General features: G+C 43.1%; 1 protein-coding gene and 3 long non-coding RNA genes across 7 annotated transcripts in view; 2 read left to right on the forward strand and 2 right to left on the reverse strand.

Moving 5' to 3' along the window:
* Positions 1 to 191: 191 nt before the first annotated feature.
* LOC124311595 overlaps positions 192 to 20,748 on the forward strand; it is a 61,207-nt gene continuing 40,650 nt past the window's right edge. Inside the window, exon 1 of the long non-coding RNA XR_006909960.1 lies at positions 192 to 541. This is a non-coding gene — a long non-coding RNA (uncharacterized LOC124311595). The remainder of the gene's footprint in view (positions 542 to 20,748) is intronic.
* Positions 3,103 to 4,070, forward strand: LOC124311647. The gene is made up of 3 exons (XR_006910070.1): positions 3,103 to 3,117; positions 3,226 to 3,551; positions 3,613 to 4,070. It is a non-coding gene; the product is annotated as an uncharacterized LOC124311647 (long non-coding RNA).
* Positions 4,533 to 6,613, reverse strand: LOC124311569. The gene is made up of 6 exons (XR_006909894.1): positions 6,321 to 6,613; positions 6,129 to 6,257; positions 5,486 to 5,602; positions 5,276 to 5,421; positions 5,072 to 5,215; positions 4,533 to 4,864 (listed from the first exon to the last, which is right to left on the reverse strand). It is a non-coding gene; the product is annotated as an uncharacterized LOC124311569 (long non-coding RNA).
* The window catches only part of LOC124310878 (abnormal cell migration protein 10-like), a 30,076-nt gene continuing 16,407 nt past the window's right edge, over positions 7,080 to 20,748 (reverse strand). For 2 of the 4 annotated variants that reach the window (XM_046774991.1, XM_046774993.1), the window contains exons 3-6: positions 11,641 to 11,785; positions 11,263 to 11,379; positions 11,002 to 11,178; positions 7,080 to 10,918 (exon numbers count right to left, since the gene is read on the reverse strand). In XM_046774991.1, the coding sequence (XP_046630947.1) occupies positions 8,199 to 10,918; positions 11,002 to 11,178; positions 11,263 to 11,379; positions 11,641 to 11,785 (3,159 nt within the window). In that variant the 3' untranslated portion in view covers positions 7,080 to 8,198. Of the gene's footprint in view, positions 10,919 to 11,001; positions 11,179 to 11,262; positions 11,380 to 11,640; positions 11,786 to 14,267; positions 15,704 to 20,748 lie in introns of those variants that run through there. The other 2 variants (XM_046774995.1, XM_046774994.1) reach the window with 2 other exon arrangements.

Here is a 20,748-nt window from a genome sequence, read left to right on the forward strand (position 1 = left end):
CACTACTAGCTAATGTATCTTTTTTTTTAAAGCTATTTAACGTTATAACTGTATATCCGTTAACGGCTTAGTATCTTTTACTCGAATGCTCCAACATAGATGGCGAATCGTCGAGCTATTTTGAATTGTGCTCCATCTCGCGGTAGTCATGGAAAATTGTTGTCTGATCTGAAACAATATGGCGACACACGCATTGCGTGACTTGCGTCTGGCCGTCTTGCGACTTGCGAAGTAGGGCTGGGTTAACGAAAAACAGTTCCATTGCATTGGTAAAGGAGTGCTATTACGTCAACCATTCGTGCAGTACATAACTAGCAGTGCAAAGCACTTAATGTGGCATGTCGTTGTTGAGAAATTGACGGCGGGGAAGAAACTAATGATAGGGAGGACCGTAAGACGTGATTTTACTCGAACAGCCCCATCGATTCCAACAGTTGCTTGAAAAATTGGCAAAGACCGAATTTGGAAAACTCCTTTTGTCAAAAGCAATACAATTTCAGGCAGATGGTTCTCACTGTTCAGTTAACAAACCAGCATATAGGTGCATAATGTTATATCGCCTTGTTTTTGTCATAAAACACACTAATGATTTGTTACATTTTAGGCAAAAACAAATTCTTTCTGGATCTTGACGAAGAAGTGGAGCCCTAGAGATACCTCTGAGAAATCAAAGTTGAGAAAGAAGAGAACAAATTTATTCCACACCCTGCAAGACTATCATGTTGATTTACAGGTAAGGTTCTGGCGGAATCACCATCAAATAGAAATAGTCATGTTAGTGCTGCTTTTATATTTTACCATTTGCTTTGTGGTTACTTTTATCGTTAAATCTTATGACTATTATCATCTGTCCTAATGATACAATCCGTTAACGAGATGCGGAGTGAAGTTCTTTTTTCCGGTTCGGAGCAAATCTTTTTTGAACAACTTCCCCTATAGAATTTGAACTTGCTTCAGTGGCCGTGCTCCCTTTTAGTAGACTCCGTACCCTCCGTAGACCGAGGCGAGAAGTTAGTTCCTTATTTGAATCTCTTCGACTTTTTCGTAGCTTACTACAATTGTTACTAAAAAAAAATCTCGGCAATTGCAAGGTGGCTATCAATACTACTGTCTCATCAAGATATTGCATTAGCATAAATAGATCAATTGGATCATAGGCATTTCAAGTTTTTACGTCAAGTTGCTGAATAGACAACACTTTTTTAGCTAAGGATTCTCATTGCATTCTTGACTAAATATTTTCATGAAATTTATCCAGCTAAATTTTTCGGTGACATGGGTGCCTGTCGGTGCCTGTGACAATTGGGATAAAATGGTCGAATAATCCAGTAGTGCAAACTGTATCTTTCAAAACCAAGGAAATCCTATTAGCAAGGTAGTTATTTTGACAAATTTTTGTTTTTATTACTGTGATATTTAAGGTGGTATAGTATTATTAGGTAGAACGCTTTCTGAAAAAATGGTTTCTCAGTTGTTTCTATTGGTTGCTATTGTTATATTTTTTTAGTATTAGTTCCCACGACTTAAACAAATCCTAGCTCACACCCCAGTAAAAAGGATAGCCTAGTCCGTGTTTGTAGTTCTGTTTCATAAAGTTTCTTTAAATTCAAACAAACCTACAATTACAAACTTTAGAAAGTGATTTATGAGGGCCAGGCTGGCACTTTTAAAGTTGCAAACTAAACCTTTTATTACATTTTCTTTAAAATTAGCATTAATCTTTCAAGTCAGCTTTGATCTCTACACAGTCTAAAGTTTTTGAGCTAGGGTCGGTCATAAAAAGTGCGTTTTATGGCAGATTTGCGTTTGCGAGTGTCTAAAGACTGGGTCTAAGCTCTAAAGAACTGAATTAGGATTGCTGTCGAGTTCCAACGCAGACAATAATAAACGAAAGTTTTGATATCGAAATTCCAGTTTGATGCAACCAATTATTTTTAATGTGTTTTATAGGATGTTAATGACATGCCCTTGTGATGTCAACAAACAGACCGTCTTCGTCACACCTGAATAAGAGTGAAAGCAATAAGTCCGAAGTTGTACAAGATTTCCATCATGGCCCCAATTCGTCGGCTTGGATTTAACCATTTATCAAACCTCTCTTCAAAAGAATGTCGGTTTTTTGGTATTCATTTTGATATTGGTTGTTGTAGACCCATTCCCCAGATGTATTCCCATTCCCCAGCAACGTAAACCTGCAGAAGGAAAGGCCAGTTTCATGTCCTTTACGCTCGAAGGTCACGGGATATCATTATGTAAAACGTCACAAATGCTGTAGACTGTAGAGGTTGGGTGAGAAAGGTACGTGTTTCATCATTATCAAGCAGGTATAATAGCCGCAAGGCTCAGCCATTTGGTATTCATTTTGATATTTGTTGTTGTAGACCCATCCCCAGTAACACCAACCTTGAAGGTCACGGAGATCATTATGTAAAACGTATCATGCGACGGCGGAGAGGTTGGGTGAGAAAGGTACGTGTTTCATCATTATCAAACAGGTACAATACCCGCAAGGCTTAAGAGGTGAGGGTAATAAAAAAAATCGTATAAAAAGGAGAGAGAAAAGGCCAGAGATATCAGTCGATTGAGCATCTCCGACACGCAACAACTGCTGTGTCCAACTGCATCTGCATCGTCTGTCACCAACTGCATTCCTCATCGTGTAACCAAATCGCAACCATGGGTAAATATTCTGTTTTTTACATTGAGATTGGTATCAATCCTACTTTTTTCTTTATGTGTGCACGTATTTAATGTTTGAATTTGTTTACTGTCTCGTTAATAAGGTGTCGTATACTGTTGGGTGTTGTATCGTTGATGGCTGGGTCGACAACTGGTGTACCGATGTCTCCTGGGTATGGCGGAAGCCAAACCGCAACGCCGCCGCCGCCGCCGCCTTGCTACCCAAAAACAACTTACGCAACGACCAGTTACTGCACCGAGGTCTACAATTCCTACTTAGGCACCGAAGTTTTACAACACAACTTACGCTGCCCCGAGCCACTACACTGACGTCCTGAAGTATTACTGTGCGTGAAAGGAGTCGTCTAAAAAAAGAAGCCGTGCCCGAACTGCAGTACCAACTGCATTCCTCATCGTGTAGCCGGTTCGCAATTATGGGTAAATATTCTTATTTTTACATTGAGTTTTGTATCAATTCTATTTTTTCTATTTGTTAATATGCCTGTTATTATTTAATATTAATGTTTAAATGTTTTTACTGTTTAGTCAAATATGGCGTCGTGCTCCTTTTGGGTGTTGTATCGTTGATGGCTGGGTCGACCGCTGGTGTAGTGAAGTCTCCTTGGTAAGGCGGAAACCAAAACGCAACGCCGCCGCCGCCTTCCTACACAACTTAGACAACGACCAGTTCCTGCACCGAGGTCTTCAAGTACTACACCACTAAAGCACCGGAGTTTTATACCACAACTTACTCTGCCCCGAGCCACTACACTGACTCCCTGAAGTATTACTCTGCCTCGAGTTACTACACCACCAAGACGACGGAGCAGGACTACGCATGCTGCCCCATTTTACTACATCAAGGTTCCCAGGTATTACTCTGTTCTCAGCTACTATTTGCACCGATTTTCCTAAATACTACTCTGTTCCCAGCTGCTACACCAAGGCTCCCGCAGATTACTCCACCAAAACGGTCGAATACTACACCGAAGCGGCAAAGTACTTCTCTGCCCTGATCTTCACAACCACAACTGAGGCGGCCAAGAATGACGCAGTTCCGACTTGCTACACCGAAGCTGCTCTTTCGTGCTACGTTGAACTGAAATACTACACTGACGCTGCTGCCTACTTCACCACGACCCACGCTACACCTAGCTACAACACGGCAGCCCCCAAGTACTACACCGAAGAAGCCGCCTTTTACACAACCACGTAAGCTGCCTAGTTTACTACATCGAGGAATTTAAGTATTACCCTGCTCCAAACTACTACCAAACTGAGGTTCATATTTATTGCAATTCTCCCGATTATGCCACCACTACTTACGCTACTCCGACCTATACACCGAAGTTCTGAAGTATTTCTCTGGATGTGTTGAAAGATTACTGAAATACAAGATTGACCGATAAATCACAAGTGCATGTCTCTATTTTCTCCTCAAGTACCTTTCCTGTTGCTGATGATTGCATGATGTGAGAATATTTTTGAGTGCTATGTAAACTTACAAATAATTGATCTTGCAAATTTTCTATCATTAAATTCAAAGAACAACCAATTTTTTCAAAAAAACCACCCAAGTCCAGACTTGTTTTTGAAAAAAATTTAAAAAAAATTCCCCTTTCCCAAAATTTTTAAAAATATTTCCCGAAAAAACTTTATCCGAACTTTTTTATTGCATACAAAATTTATTCTATTTGAATATTTTATGAAATACAAAAATTATTTTATAATTCCTACATAATACATTTATTTTTCCTATGGCCTGTCGCTTTCTCTACCGCGATAATAACATGATGCAAGATATATGCAAGTTATTATTTGTTTGGAGCAGAAAGCTTGTTTTATCTAGCAGATCTCGACTGTGTCAAACCTGATATTGATCAGGTTGCCTCAGTCGTATACTGCATGATTGAATGAAAACTCAAAAGACAACAGATCAAACTTTTAACTCGGCAACACAAAATATCACTGGCAGAGCAATTTCATATGGCATGGATGAAAATGACAACAAAAAATTGTTTAAGTCAGGAACCCAGATGGAACAGCTCAGCTACAACAGCATAGCAACTTCTGGATTACATTGCAACCGCATGCTGCATACAATGGTTCAATCTATCTTTGTCACACCTTTCACCATTTGACTGCAACAAGGTAACCAACACCGTTAAAGAAGTGTTTGTTACACCTATTTAAGAAAAGAAAATTATTTTCAAGTACACATGCATACTCATTATAACAAAAGAATACAAACAGTAACAGAAAACTACGCAGCCCAAGAAAATAACTTTGATATCTGATTCAAAATTTCTATAGTAGTGGAGCAAATTGGTCTACTCTCTAGTCATGTTATCTAAATCTGTACTTTTGTAAGACATTTGATTAAAATAATTACTTTTTGCTGTTGCATGGGATGAGACGTACGTCTAAGGCAGGCAGCGAGACACACGAGGCACGCCATTTCGGAAATGTACTTTTACAGGCACTTCCAAGTCTGAGTTGAATGATTTGGCAAATTGGTTTCTACGTGCTCAATCACCTGTAAATTTTCACATCAACATTTTACATTCAATAACAATAGGAAATAAACAATAAATACCTTTTAATTTTCATCGTGAGAAACGTCACAACCAACAACCCATTTCGGCTGCGTCTTGGATCAATAATCAAAATGGCCGATAAGCGTCCCTGAAGACACTCGCGCTACCTGGTGGACATCGTACAGCCACTTATTCACCTTTCTACCTAATAATACTATACCACCTTAAATATCACAGTAATAAAAACAAAAATTTGTCAAAATAACTACCTTTCTAATAGGATTTCCTTGGATTTGAAAGATACAGGTTGCCCTACTGGATTATTCGACCATTTTATCCCAATTGTCACAGGCACCGACAGGCACCCATGTCACCGAAAACTTTAGCTGGATAAATTTCATAAAAATATTTAGTCAAGAATGCAATGAGAATCCTTAGCTAAAAAAGTGTTGTCTATTCAGCAACTTGACGTAAAAACTTGAAATGCCTATGATCCAATTGATCTATTTATGCTAATGCAATATCTTGATGAGACAGTAGTATTGATAGCCACCTTGCAATTGCCGAGATTTTTTTTTTAGTAACAATTGTAGTAAGCTACGAAAAAGTCGAAGAGATTCAAATAAGGAACTAACTTCTCGCCTCGGTCTACGGAGGGTACGGAGTCTACTAAAAGGGAGCACGGCCACTGAAGCAAGTTCAAATTCTATAGGGGAAGTTGTTCAAAAAAGATTTGCTCCGAACCGGAAAAAAGAACTTCACTCCGCATCTCGTTAACGGATTGTATCATTAGGACAGATGATAATAGTCATAAGATTTAACGATAAAAGTAACCACAAAGCAAATGGTAAAATATAAAAGCAGCACTAACAAGACTATTTCTATTTGATGGTGATTCCGCCAGAACCTTACCTGTAAATCAACATGATAGTCTTGCAGGGTGTGGAATAAATTTGTTCTCTTCTTTCTCAACTTTGATTTCTCAGAGGTATCTCTAGGGCTCAACTTCTTCGTCAAGATCCAGAAAGGATTTGTTTTTGCCTAAAATGTAACAAATCATTAGTGTGTTTTATGACAAAAACAAGGCGATATAACATTATGCACCTATATGCTGGTTTGTTAACTGAACAGTAAGAACCATCTGCCTGAAATTGTATTGCTTTTGACAAAAGGAGTTTTCCAAATTCGGTCTTTGCCAATTTTTCAAGCAACTGTTGGAATCGATGGGGCTGTTCGAGTAAAATCACGTCTTACGGTCCTCCCTATCATTAGTTTCTTCACCGCCGTCAATTTCTCAACAACGACATGCCACATTAAGTGCTTTGCACTGCTATTTTTGTACTGCACGAATTGTTGACGTAATGGCACTCCTTTACCAATGTAATGGAACTGTTAGTCGTTAACCCAGCCCTACTTCGCAAGTCGCAAGACGGCCAGACGCAAGTCACGCAATGCGTGTGTCGCCATATTGTTTCAGATCAGACAACAATTTTCCATGACTACCGCGAGGTGGAGTACAATTCGACGATTTCGCCATCTAGGGTTTAAGTCTAAATCATGTCTAAATAATGAATCTTATGCATATAAAAAAAAAAAAACTAAACTACTATGCCTTTCTAATGCGTGTTTATATATTTGGTATTGCAAACCCTGTAATGTGCGCTTCACTTATCTGTTTACCATTAGCGTTAGCATTACTTTAACAATTACATAGCTGTTTGCATTGGCATTACTGCTTCTTCGCCCTCTAGTTTCTCCTTGAAATGTGGCCCAAATGGCTTGCCATATTTAGACCAAGCATCAGTTTGTATGCTACTTGATTGTTAATTCCAGTACAAAAATAAACAGGAGAAGACAATAAAATTCGTGGAATCTTTCCGCTGCATCGCGAAACATGTATTTGATTTTTTATTAACACATCTGAAATTAGCATTATATACCAGCAGCGCATGAGGTCGACTTTTAAACAGAAAAAGAGAAAACTGTATATAAGAAGGAAAGACGGTAATACAAGTTATATATTATGTATGATACATAACACAAATATCGAAACCTTGAAACGATTCTTTGATCCCCATTTTAATATTTTTTTTCCCCGATACAAAAATCAGCCATTGAGAGCTAGTTTACTTGACGTGAGCACTCAATTGATTTACAGTGCAAATAATAATATATAGTACAGCTCCAAAGTGAATGAATAAGCCGGCTTCCCATGAATCAAATACTCACCGTGGATTTCGACCAAGCGATGAAGAAAACGACAAATCCCTAAACTCTATGAAACAACAAAGATAATAGGATGGAGGAGGGCAAATTAAAATTATGACCTGCAGCGCCACGGTTTAGTAGATCAAATGTGATAAGGGATCAATATCGGGAGGACAGTTAAGATACAAATTCAATAATCACAAAAACCAAAAATAACTAAGAAACTGCCAAAAGAAAAAGACAAAAAAAATCAAAAATTGTGGAGTGGAGTGTCAACAAAAAGCGCGGATTTAAATTTGGCACTTGGCGATGCTATCTTAATCTTCACAACATTACAGACTTTGCTGGTAGGTAAAAAAAAAAATTCCTTAGCGCTAATACGCTTAGCATCAGGACATTCAAATTTAATTTTTAGTGAATCCCATTAAAAGAGTCCAGATGTGTATAAGACAGACGTGTAAGATATTGGTGAAAGTTTCGATATTCGCCAACAGGTGCTGCCCTTTTCTTATGCAAATTCGATAAGAGCTGCAACAGGAGGAGTAGCTTGCATAGCGCTGACCAGATAACCTCCAAAACATTTTTTTTTTCTGGAAAACTTCTGCAAAATCCCGAAGTTAAAAAAATTAAAACGCAAGGCACTCCTTCCTTTTTGGAGAGAAAACAATCCTGCTGTGACCTACACGATGTCTCGTTCTATGTACACATAAAAAGATAATTATTTGTTATTCGGTTAGTTTTAGTTTTTTTTTCTAACTGGAACGCCAGGATCAATCAATGAATTCGAGTTGATAAGTGAGTCGTTTCGCTTCGTTTGGGTGGAGGAGGAGGGAGACGCTTGGCGCTGGCAGCCGACACGGTCGTTCCGGTCGACGCCGAACTCATTCGCGGCGAATGCATGTGGTTCGGATGGACAGGCAGGTATGGGTGCGTGTACTCTCTGTCTCGGAGTTCGACGCAATTCTGGTATTCCTCTCCGGACAGAGCGGAAATAGTCGCAGCCGATGAAGACGGCACAAACACGTTCTCGTAAAAGCCCATCGAGTTGTCGGAGGAAATGACATCAGAGCCCGATCCGTAGTGCTCGGCCACCCACGCTCGAACGCTGTTTTCTTTATAAGCGGCCGGGACGGGGGCGATGGGCGGCGGTTGATCTCTAAATCCCAGTACCGAATGCGGCGTCACTTCGGTGTCATCCTTGCATTTCTGGGCTACCTGCCACTTTTTCTGCATCACCCGTTGGAGGTCCTTGAGAAATTCGCGCGGCGGAGTCACAGTGCACCCAGGCGCCGTTAGCTTTTGTGGAATAGATTGCTGCTTCATCGACGAGCGCAAAGGATCCACTCGTTTGGGCATAACGGGCGGTTTGGGGGGTTTCGGTGGCGAATCCGTCAGCGGCGGAGAGGGACTGCAGGCGACTCGTTCGTCAAACGTGATCCTTCGGTTCTTTTTGCTGGGACTCTGCGTTGGCGGAGGTGGCGGAGGCGTTGGCATCACGGATTTGGCAGAGTTCGCGTAGATGGCTTGGCTGCCGGCAGACTCTCGCTTCGAGCTGGAAGAAATGATGGCCGGTTTGGGCGGTACCGTCGGAGCGCACGAACTCGATTTCAAGCAAGGTTTCAATGTTCCAGGCACGATCGGCGGCGGAGGAGGACTAGGTGGCTTGGATCGCAAAATACGTGGAGACATGGAGTGCTGATACGGAAGGTAAGACGAATCCAGCAGTTCGGCCGGAGGCAGCGGAAAGGAAGACCCGCAATCGACTTGGTCAAAAGCTTCCGGCGGAGGGGGAGGAAGTAAATCCGAATCGCAACTGATGCCGTCATCCGGAGAACTGAACGTAGGCGGCGGCGGTAGAGGTAACGAATCCACATCTTGCGAATCGTTCAACTCGTGGATGACGGGCCGCGAAGACTCGACGACAACACAGCTCGCCGCCGCCGCCGCAACAGCAGCTTGACTGTTGGAAGCGTTGGCGCTGGTTTTACGCCGGATCGTATTCACCTCCTCGTTGAGGGATTTCCTGAAACTTTGCCGCAGCGTGTTGCGAGCCTCCATGGCCGCTTGGCCGTCGACAGTGTCTTCCAGTTCCTTGACCAACAGCCTCGTAGTGGACGTCAGCGGAAGTTTGGGTGTCATGGATGGCTTCCGCTTGATGGTGCCCATGGGGAAGTCGGAATCGAAAGCGTTTTCAAAGGTTGGCGTAGCTGTGCCGTTGCTCGAGCGCTCCGATAAGCATCCGCTGGAAGAAGAATTGGACGCTCGACTCTTCAGACTGTCCTGTCTGGAGAGCGGGCGGGAAGTATGAAATCCCAGTACGCTGCCCCGTTCTAGCGTGTTGACGGGCGTTTCGTTCTCGTCGGTTATCGACTCGGAAACGGGAGCTGTTGTCGGGGTGGCGCCGCCCAGCGTCATGGAAGCCAAAGAAAAACTTCGAGCGTTGGCCAACTGATCCAAATCTTCCTGAGCCAATTCTTCGACCAATGCGCGATAGTTGTCCATCAAGGCCCGTCCATGTTTGGCAATACGGATGCCCATAACCCATCTGGCCATGGTCGGCTCGTCTTCGGCGCACAAGTATTTGATGAACTTGGAGGATCTCGACTGCAGTTTTGGATGTTTGATGGCGAAACCGAATTCGGTGGGGGCCTTGAATTTCTTGCGCCACGAAACGGATGTGTAGACTTGATTGACGTCGAAAGTGGCCAAGCAAACCAGGTCTTTGGAGGATTTCGACGAAGACTTGCCCTTTGGTGAATAATAGATGCCCGAGGCGCGCAGGACAAAATAGAATCGCTTCCACGCCTTTTTACCCTCGGCTTTGAGGTAAAGTGGACCTTCGATTTCAGGTACGCCGACGCCATTACCGCCCGTCCCCGAAAAGAATTCTTCGAGTAGAGCCAATCGGCCGTCGTCGTCCAGATGGCGGTCCCTTTCTGAAGACGAATTGAACGACAGCAGGTAATCTTCGGGCCGTGAAAAAAGGCTGTACTTTTCGGGTCTTTCGACGAACAGTAGCGTGTTTCGTGAGTCGCGCGTCCACAGCATGAGCTGATCCACCAGCATTTCATGGTCTTCGTAGACACGCTCCATGTACAAATCGGGTAGGTGCTCGACCAGGACCCATTTCGGCTCCATGCGGACGTGGTTCTTGTCTGAGAGCATTCGCGTGACGCTGCCCACCGCCATTTTCTCGTCGACCAGCAGCGATTTGGTGCTACCGTCGGTCGTGAAAGCTTTGATGTATAGCTTTTTAACGTTGGCTTCCCGCATTTTCTCTAATGCTAAACGGATCTTTTCGGCCTTCAGACGAGCCGCTTCGTCTGCCGCCACTATCGTCGACGAACCGGTCGACGAAGCGTTCGATGCCGAACTTTTGGAAGAGGCGTCCGTTCGGGCGGCGCTGGCTCCAGAAGAAGCCGAACTTTCACTCGAGAGCATCGAGATGTTGTCGGAAAAAGCTGAATCATTATCCGGACTTTCCGTTCTCATTCCTAGTCGACAACCGACAGTTAGTACATTACTCGAGACTTGACTTTTTCAATTGAAATTTAGTCCTTTTTATGTATTTATATACCTGAGTCTGTTCTGTTGGTAGAATCTGTGGCGTCGGGGGTTAAATCGAGCCTCATTTTATTGTTATTATTCACTTGGCAACCATTAAAATTGGATTTTGAATGGGTCGTTTTCGTCACGTGTTCGTTTTGATCGTTGTTACTACTTACGGCTTTTTTCAGCGCATCCATCGGACCTGCTGATCATATGTGAGAAAAATATGTTTGGTTAATTTAAAATAATGAACTGTGTGAAACAGAAGCCCAACGCGTGCTGCACGTACCTGATGATTTGTTATTGGCAGGACGAGGAGCATCCTCCACTTTAAGCTCTTGATCAAACTGTGATCCGAGAGCACAAAGTTCCTTCAATATGGCATCGAGTTCTCCATCTTGGGATTCTAAGTAAACATGTCAACAAAATTATATTCAAGGACTATTGACATAAGGGGGAAATTAATTCAAAAGAAATTTTTAAAAGAGAGGTGGCAGTACTTAAAAGTCTTAAAAGGACCAAATAGCCTATGGATTTAAATTTGATTTAATTTAATTACTCATAGGAAAGTTTTAAAAAATTGGATTTTGACTAGAATCCTCTTATGTAACTATTTAACAACGGGAAATAAACTTTAAAAAAATGTAAATTAAACAACAAAATTTACCTTCGAGATTCGCCATGGAAAAACGATAACTGTCAATTCGTGGTTCTGCGTGCAGCAGTTGCAACTTATCCATTTCCGGAACTGAGAGTGGGCGAGGTCCTGATGTTTCTCCCGCCGTCGTCACGGCACATCCGTTTTCCGAGCCCTGCAATCAAAACAGAACAATAGCCAACAATGTAAATATGGAAGTGAATTTCTAAGCGCTATTGTAAATTTGGTCGAATGCGATCATCCGATTAGAAAGGGATTTTGAATGGGCTGATTTTACCAACATGAAAGAGACCCATGTGTTCCAGGAAGTATAAAAGAATATCAACATTTCCCGTATTAGAAAGCGAATGAATCTCTTTTTTCTCCCCTTTTCTATTTATTTTTATTATTACTTCTTCTTCTCGTCTGTAGAAAGGCAGTACACAACAACTGCTTTTTTGTGAAGTGGCCAACTGCACAAGAGAGCTCGGCTCTTTCACACAGCGTATACAGTCGAAATGACGGAAATCTTGGCGCTGTGCAGGAAGCGCTGCAGAAGTGGAGGGAGAAGAACAGCCAAGGCTAGTCCCAGTAATTAAGGACGTGATGACATACAGTCCACATTTGGTACTTCCACTTTGCCACAGTTAATGAGAACAATCGATCAGTCCGGCAATCAGCAGTGTGCACAACCCAAGGAGGGGAAAGCAAAAAAAAAGAGAAAAAGAAGGTTCTGCCGAGATTTGTCCAAAGAAGAGAAGGTTATGAGCGGCCGTGAGCGGCTGTTGCCATGGCTCACTGCCAATGAGCCGCGTGATTCGCAATGATCCGAGTACGTGATTCGCATGTTCAAAAATTTGTAAACAGCAAAAAGGAGACTGTGATATTATTCAAGAAAGTTGCTGGTCTGTCGAGGATTTTGTTTTTTAGTTGATTATCTTTCAGCTAGTGCAAGTTATCAAAAAAGATAGCAACCAAAAAAAGTTGGAGAGATAGCAGTCGCCGGCCAAACTTCTTGCTCTGACACTTCAGCAGATTCTAAAAGGTGCTGTGGCACTACACAGTCACTCGGAAAAAGAAAAACAACAAAACATGAGGGACAAAAGTTTATCTTGCGTTTATATTCACTTGGCTGTATAACAGTTCACGTCGGCGGCGTTGCCGGGTCGAAACAAAAACACATACGGGCTTGTGTGTGTGTGTGATCAAGGAACGCGAGACCGAATTCGGTTATTCGAGGCCAAGGAAGAGCTTTGACGTGATCCTATCAATTACACTCGAGAGCGGACGACCAGACGCCATGATAACCCGTCCAAACGTGGGCGAGACAACGGCCAAAGTTGGCCGTTCCTTTGGAAAACAAACACACACATAAAAAACTGGCGTGGCCCCATGTTGAAACCCCATATTTTCGCTTCCACGGAAATACGGAATAACATCAGAACAGGGCGATTCAGTCCCAAAAATTAGTCGAGATTCTAACTAAATCAAGCGAAATGGAACATGGCGTACGTGTGGCGACAAAGAACCACATTTCCGTTAAATTTGTGACACGAATTTAGTTGCCTTTTGGGATTCAATTATCAGTCTCTCTCTCTCGAGGGAAATAAATACTGACCATTTCAAAGAACCCCGTGCATCATGATCAACTACTAACAGTATATCTCACTTTATCAAGTGTTAATGAATAACATTTATTTATTTTTTCCCCGTTTCAACAGCCGCGCTATTTATTAGTTCAAAACTATCTAAAAAGAAAAAAACCGATGATCAACGACCGGATGATTTTGTCTTTTGAAAACTGAAAACATACGGTGCGACAACTTTAGTTCAAACCCTAGCATATATACAGATGTGTTTTGAATGGTCGTCGGACTTGACCCGCTTTAATGCTAGTCATGTCAGCAGCTAAAGCCCCCAAACATTGGATTTTTTTATTCTTTAGAAGAAGAAAACTGAAAGAGCTCGGGGTTTTTTATTTTTTTTATTGCCCAGTCTAGTTCTAATCCGTCACACGCAGGGTTTGGTGAAACCCAAAGGATCACGGAAAAACGACACATTTTCGAAACATTGAAGGCACACATGAGCCGCCATAAAAACGGACGAAAGTCTAAAATGTAAGTTAAGGAACAAATAATCCGGATGCAACGGCCCAGTGTTTAAATTTTCGTTGGACTTGAACCGGAACAGCCCACGATGACAGATGCTAACAAAACTGTTGCGTTCGTCGATTGGCTAATGAATACATAAGGGGGGAGGGAGGCCACGCGATGACGTCCCGCTGAAACCTGATCGCACCGCAGCAAATGTGGACGGGCAAAAATGAAAAAAAAACTCTTCGCCCAATCATTTCAACTATACACTCGACCTACATTACAATTTGGACGGAACGAATGTACTGCCCTTTGCCTCAATAGGCAGCAACCAGCACTATAATAGAAAGCCCAACCATCAAAAAAGAGCGACTGGTAATGTAGCTAGCGCCGGTGGGACCATCAGCTGGTAGTTCCCAACAATGACACAAAAGAAAATGTTCATAATGGATACAAAGAGCTCGAGCACAATAGCTGCAAAGGCTAGAATAATAATGCCACGAGGTATATTCACTATAGTGGATGAAAATATGAAGAAAAACAAAAAAAAAAGAGAGGACTTACATTGAAACCCTCAATACCCTCGTCATCGGAGACGGCTTCATCTGAATCGACCTCGTCGTTGTCAGCCATCATGGCGTTCATATTCCATTGCGGCTGCTGCAGTAAAGCAGCTTCCATTTTGAAAACCATCGCGAGATTTTTAAATTTTTTTCTTTGTATTTTTTTACGATTCAAATAACATCCAAGATCATTCCATTAATTGCGGGAATCACTACTCCAGATGTGGCACTGGAATTCAAAGAGTCCATCAAAGAATTCGCCTTTGATTTTTTTGTTTTTTACGAAGAGATCGGGGACTCCGGGATCTTATCCTGGACTTTTTAAACACAAACGATTGGCCAACTCGATTTGGCTACTTGACACAAGCGCGCACAAGAGTGTAGACCCACTTCAGAGGACTGTTTGGGTTCGAATGCGATAGCACAAATCACAGCTCGGGTTGACACAGTAGCGGAAGGGTCTGATACCATTGGCTCTATCGACGGCGTAAAGTCAACACTGGCAGAAATTTCTCACACATACAATAAACCAACCAGTACGGTTATTTGGTTGTTTCAAACAATCGAACTGTTATTTGATTTCTTGTCCCCGGCGTCTAGTTTCGGTTGCTGAATTGCCAGTACGTTATATTGCACTCCCCCAACCCGCCAAATTAGAGACCATTCGAACGGGATCTGGTTAGTATCCGTTGGAAACTTGCTCATCCATCAAATAGATTTTGTCTTCTTCTTCCTGATTCTTCGTCTGATGATGTCGTAGCAACTTCAGCAGATGCAGTCTTCTTTTCAATCAGCAGCGCACGTCGCTAACATTCTTAGAATTGAACCGACTGCACGCAAGAAAGGAGAAAGAAAAAATAAGAAAAACCAAGATGGTGGTGGGGTCTTCAATACTCAAAATAAACCCAAACAGGCTGCTGCTAGAGAGAGAGAAACAGAGATGTAGTAGTTATAACTTCGAAACAGTTGAGTGTGTGTGTGTGTTGGCGTCGCTTTAAATACTTTTTTCTTTCTCGTTTGTTCGCTTATTCTTTCTCCGACCGGAAAGACTTTGGCCGGAAGATTGCCAACTGGATATATCACTCTTTTAAAAAGACGAGCTAGACGTTGTGGGATTCACATGGCACTGTTATTTTCTCTCGCCACACAACTGTTTGAAATTGTGAAGAGGAACTCGCAGAACGGAAGGTGAATCACGCGCGTTGGCTAATGTCGTGACGCACGCTTCCCTCTCAGAAACACACACACACAGACACACACACTCAAACTGGGCGGTGTGTTGTAATCGAAAGCGGGACTGAAACGAGTCCCATCCGTTCCACTGGGCGTCTGAGAAGCAACTGGCAACGCCGACTCTTTTTAACACGCGCACTAGTAGACAGGCTGGTGAAGCTCCGCTCTCTCTCCAGTCCCAACGTCAAATAAACCTAAGGCTTCCTCTGACCCTGTCTTGTATATACCCTGCCTGCTCTTTGACGTAGATATGGGTTTAAAGTTGGGTGTACCAAATGACTCGCCCTTTTACACCCCCCACCCACCCCTCTTCGCCACCACCAACGGCTCTATTGTGCGCCCAGTTCTAAACAGCTTGGAAAAAAAGAGAAAAAACCTGGAACTTTGAAAAACAACACTTGAGCCGTCCAGGATAGCCCCAATTCAAAAAGTTGTTTTATAACATTCTTAAAAAAAGATGCTTTACTTTTTATAAATATGACGTAAAATGTGGTTTAAATCACGCGTCATTTTCTAGAATATCTTTCCAGGTTTTTTCCATTTTTCTTTTCTTGTTTTCTATTCTTTGATTTTATTATTTATTTCACGCTTGGAAAAGGAAACGGTTGATATCCAGCAGGCGCAGGAGGGCCAAAAAATAACTAAAAAATAAATGGGGGGGAATGAAACATTTAACACTCACGCCCTCTCCGCCCTAGAAAATATCGCCGGGCGTACACACCACTGGCAGAGAGAGTCCTGACCCAAACCTCTAACGGCTGCAGTAACGTCAGAGTGTTAATGGGAAACACATGGGCATGTTTCTTTAGCTCTCACTCTCGACATATTTTTCCAGGCTCTGTGTGTGTGTGTGTGTGTTGCTTGTGTGTGTGTGCAAAGGCTGAAAAGATGGAGGGGGGAAACAATCACAAGCCAACAACACTAGAGGGGGGTTTCCAGACATAATATTAAAAAGAACGATATTAAAAGTTACGAGTTTAGATTACTGCGCTCGTTTTCTACAGTGCCTAGTAGAGATGATTGTACGGACGTAAAAAGAAAAAAAAAAGTGACAGTCGTTCAATAGGGAGGGGGTCAAATGTTGGTCATGCGAGCAGTCGTGAAAAAAAAGTGCCGCCAGAGAAAAATCCAATTAGGCAACGTTCCAAAGCTTCAAATAAGATACAAGACCAAAGGGACCAGCAAGTTCGTTGCTCTTGTGACTTTGCCCGGCGTCACTGCTGCTCGATTGGCCCTTGTGTGTGTGTGTGTCTCGGGACCGGCCCCGGTTAATCAGTCTGTTTGGGCCGTGTCAAGACTTAAGGGAGGAGACACAGTCAAGTTGCTTATCTATACTGGATAGACTATTCTTCTTTTCTTGTTTTTAAAAGAAAAACTAGTACCGGTTTCAATTGAGTTAGCCATCAGACGGCACACGTAACGTTTTTTATGATGCATCCGGATTCCGTCAAACAATGGGGCTTGTGAGTTTGGTCTTCCGGCGTCGCAAAGGCGACGGAATTTTTATGCGCTCCGCGTGTTATTTTTGATGGATGAAGTTTTGAAAGGAGAAAATGTACGCACGACAGACAGGTCGTTATTATATGCGCTCAAGGAATTCCCCCCGCCATCGCATGCGATAGAAGAGAGCCGCCCTACCAGTTCAGTTTTTCTTTACAGTCCGAAACTCTTGTTTCTCTCTCACACATTCAAACTTTTTCTTGATTTCTCATTTTAAGTCGGTGAGTCGGATGCAGTGGCACGGATCAAACCCAAAAAAGTTGTATCTCGGCTTCCGCGCGTCCGGTAGGCAACTACCTAGCTGTATATATTTATAAACACACACACACAGAGTCATAAAGAGAGAGAAAGAAAGAAAGAAAAAAGGTTATATGTGTGGTGGTTATAAATCCCTAAGCGACTGCGACTCGAATGAAATAAAGTCTTTTCGGTGATGATTATGCAGCCTCACGATCACGGTCTTTGGGTGGAGGAAAACACCCAAAAGCCCCATCGACGACAGAGACACATTCCAGCCTTCTTCTTCTTCTTCTTTCGAAAAGGCGCTCGCTCCAGCACACAACACAACACATACACAATAATAATACAGCAACCGAGGTATGTTTAGCCACCAAGCTGCCACATGGCCCACCCCACCACCATCGTGCGACCATCATCAGCGGTGCCTGCCGTGCAGAGAATCCCTTTTGGCCCCTCTTTGATGCAGCACACACAACAGGCATGGCTGGGGCCCATTTTTATCTGATTTCTCCGACTATACTATCCTGAGCATCTCTCTCTAACCCCGTCTCATTTTGAGAAGGGAAAAAACAATAAAAAGACATTAAAATAAACACAGCCCAACAAAATTCTAGAACCTATAGGACAAATACGTCGAACGCGGGCCGGCCCCGGAGTGCCCCGAGTTATACGCGCAGTCGAGACTCGCCAAGGGGAAACGAGTCGAGTGAGGAGGATATAACAAACGAGGTAAACTTTGTATTTTTTATTTTTTTTCGATGCTCTCCCTTCTTGTTCTTCAGGCCCAATTCCGCGCTGCTTATCTCAAAGAGTCCATCTATTGGGACGGTGACAGTCGTGTGCGCACGTTTCCGTGCTGTGAGCTTCGGCTGTGCCTGAGATAACACACGCAGACGACGCTCGAGGGGTCGCATTCAATTAAAAGAGACCTCGTGTTCTCTCTCTTTCTCCCTGTTGCTATTTCACATTCGGTCGAGAAAAAATAAAAATACAAAAACCCAACGCGCGTTTAATGAGAAGGTCCCTCCCTTGTACAAACAATTAGTCCACGGGTGTGACAATTCTTTTTGTTCCTCCGGTCCCCAAAGCATTTATACTTCCGCCAATCACGCCATCCCAAATCCAAAACCCCCCTTCGGCTATACTAGCGTGAACCAGAGACTTTACACGCAAATGTTGTGCGATTGTAGTTGTGAACCCAAAAACCCACCCCCGAAAATCATCATTTCGGGTTCATCAAGTCTAGCCATCGAAAAGTGTACCAAACACGGCTGACAACTGTCAAGACACGCTCCTTACAAGTTCACAGAGTCTACACTCGACGGTACTGTCTGTTGTTTGGAGGTCGATGGTATTAGTAAGTTTGAAAAATCCAAAAGGGCATTGACGTCACAAGCTGCAGGCTGTGGAAATTGGATTCGTCAAGTCTCGAACTGTGCGCTGCTCCCTCTCGAAAAAAGTTCGTTTTTAATTCGAGCCTCCTCCCCAACCCGAAACAGCTCCCAAGTGTGTGTGTGTGGCATCTGTTTAGAAAGGGGGGTGCTTGTCTGAACTTCCTTCTTCTTCCCCAATGTCTGGCCCAACCCACCTCCTCCGCCCGAACGGAAGGAAAGGAGAGTCAACTTCCGTTTCTCGCCTAGGCACACACACATCTCCCCCCCTAACACACATCTTTCCAAGGAGAGAGTGAAAAAAAAAGATGAAGGAGTGCCACTGTTTGGTGGGTTCATTGTTGCCGGACAAAGTCAGGAAATGCCCCGAGAGAGCGTCAACTGAATTGGCTTCCGTCATCAACAAAAAAGTCTCACTAATGAGTTCTACATCCACGCGCCAGAGCGCATGCAGATGATTCATTAACGAGACGAGCAGATGCGTAGCATATAGCCCAGCAAACAATCAACCGTCATAACTCCCGTCTAACCAAACAATAGCGGTCAGCCACTACTTACTACCGCACTACCAAGTAATACTTGGAACATGAGCGGAGAATGGGAAGAAATTGGAACGGAAGTGTCGTTTTGATGGTCGCGGTTACCATCATGTCCGACATTCCCTCCCAATTGAAGAAAATAAAAAGAAGAGCCCTAGCGCCGACCTACATGTCAAACCAGGAAAAAAAGAAACAACCTCAAAAGTTAAGGCTCAGACGTGATGGAACGTGCGTGTCCCGATGTCACAGACATGAACGTGGAACTTGAACTCTTGGATGTTGCACATAGGGGCGAAGAAGACAAGAGTGATTGTACCATCGGGGTAAAGTTGTAAGTGCGTAAAGGACACACACAAAAAGAGAAAAACGAGAACTTGAATCTATTCAAATGTACAGGTGGGATACTCCCAGTGGGGGGTTGTGGATGACAATTTTTATTTCTCCCGAAAAGAAACACCCAAAAAATGTTTGAAAAAAAAAAAAACCCAAAAAATTGATGCATCATCCCTCCACCTCAATTTGTCTACTTTCCCAACAAAAAAAAAATGAATCTTTTTTGACTATTGGCTCCAGCTGTGAACACATAACTTTTAAAGTGGCTGGAACGCCTTCATTCCCCCCACCCCCCCCCCCCACTTGAGAAAATTCTTCGCGTCTGTACCTCCTCTCTGTGCGCGTTAAGTCTCTATTTGCCAATGATCATTTTCTTCTTTATTTAAAAACAAAAAGGCAAAAAATAAAAGTGACGATGCAATTCACGACACAAACATGTTGACCGGGTGTGGTCTGGGTGAAGGAGGAGGAGGACTAAAAAGGAGGAAAAAAGAGGAAAACAGCGAAAAATACTAGGAGGGTAATAGAGTCGGCGTAGTTTAAATATAGCACGCGTGCCCCGTGTACATCTGGGAGACTTTTTTTCTTTTTCCTTCTCTTTTTTGTTTTTAGGGAGAAAAACTTGGGAGAACAGTTTCACTTCCGTGGATCCTCCCCCCCATTTGCTCTTATATTTCTTTCGACACGCTTGGCTCTTTGTGTGTTTCCAGGCAGCAGCAGCAGCAGCCGACCCCCACCGACCGACCGATTGGCTTATGTATTTGAAACTCAAACGCTGTGGTCTTCTACTACGCCCTAACGTTCATCCAGCAGGATCAGTTACAACTAATCTGTTTAATCAGCCATTTATTTTCCTTTGGAAAAATACACACACAGGAGAGGAGAGACCAACGGAACTGTATTTTTTCTTCTTCTTTCCCCTAAAGAAGAGACCAAATAAAAAAGGGAAGAAACATCCCCCCAGTCCGTCTTAGCCTATACGCAGCTGGGGTGCTGCTGGCCATCATTTCGAAATGCATCCATCATCAAGTTTCCACTCGAGATGACTTCAATCAACAACAAGGAAGCGGGAAAATAAAAAAAGCCCGTTGTGACTTTACCCCGTTTTCTAAAAGTGACGGATCGTTCGTGCCAGACTTAACGACCCACAAAAACTTGAATAGTTTTTCTTGTCATGTTTGTTGTTGGTGCGGGGGGGGGGGGGGGGGGGGGGAAGAAGAGAAATAAAAATGAGCCGGCCGTGACG

This window comes from Daphnia pulicaria, chromosome 8 (genome assembly GCF_021234035.1).
Source record: "Daphnia pulicaria isolate SC F1-1A chromosome 8, SC_F0-13Bv2, whole genome shotgun sequence".
Lineage (NCBI taxonomy): Eukaryota > Metazoa > Arthropoda > Branchiopoda > Diplostraca > Daphniidae > Daphnia > Daphnia pulicaria.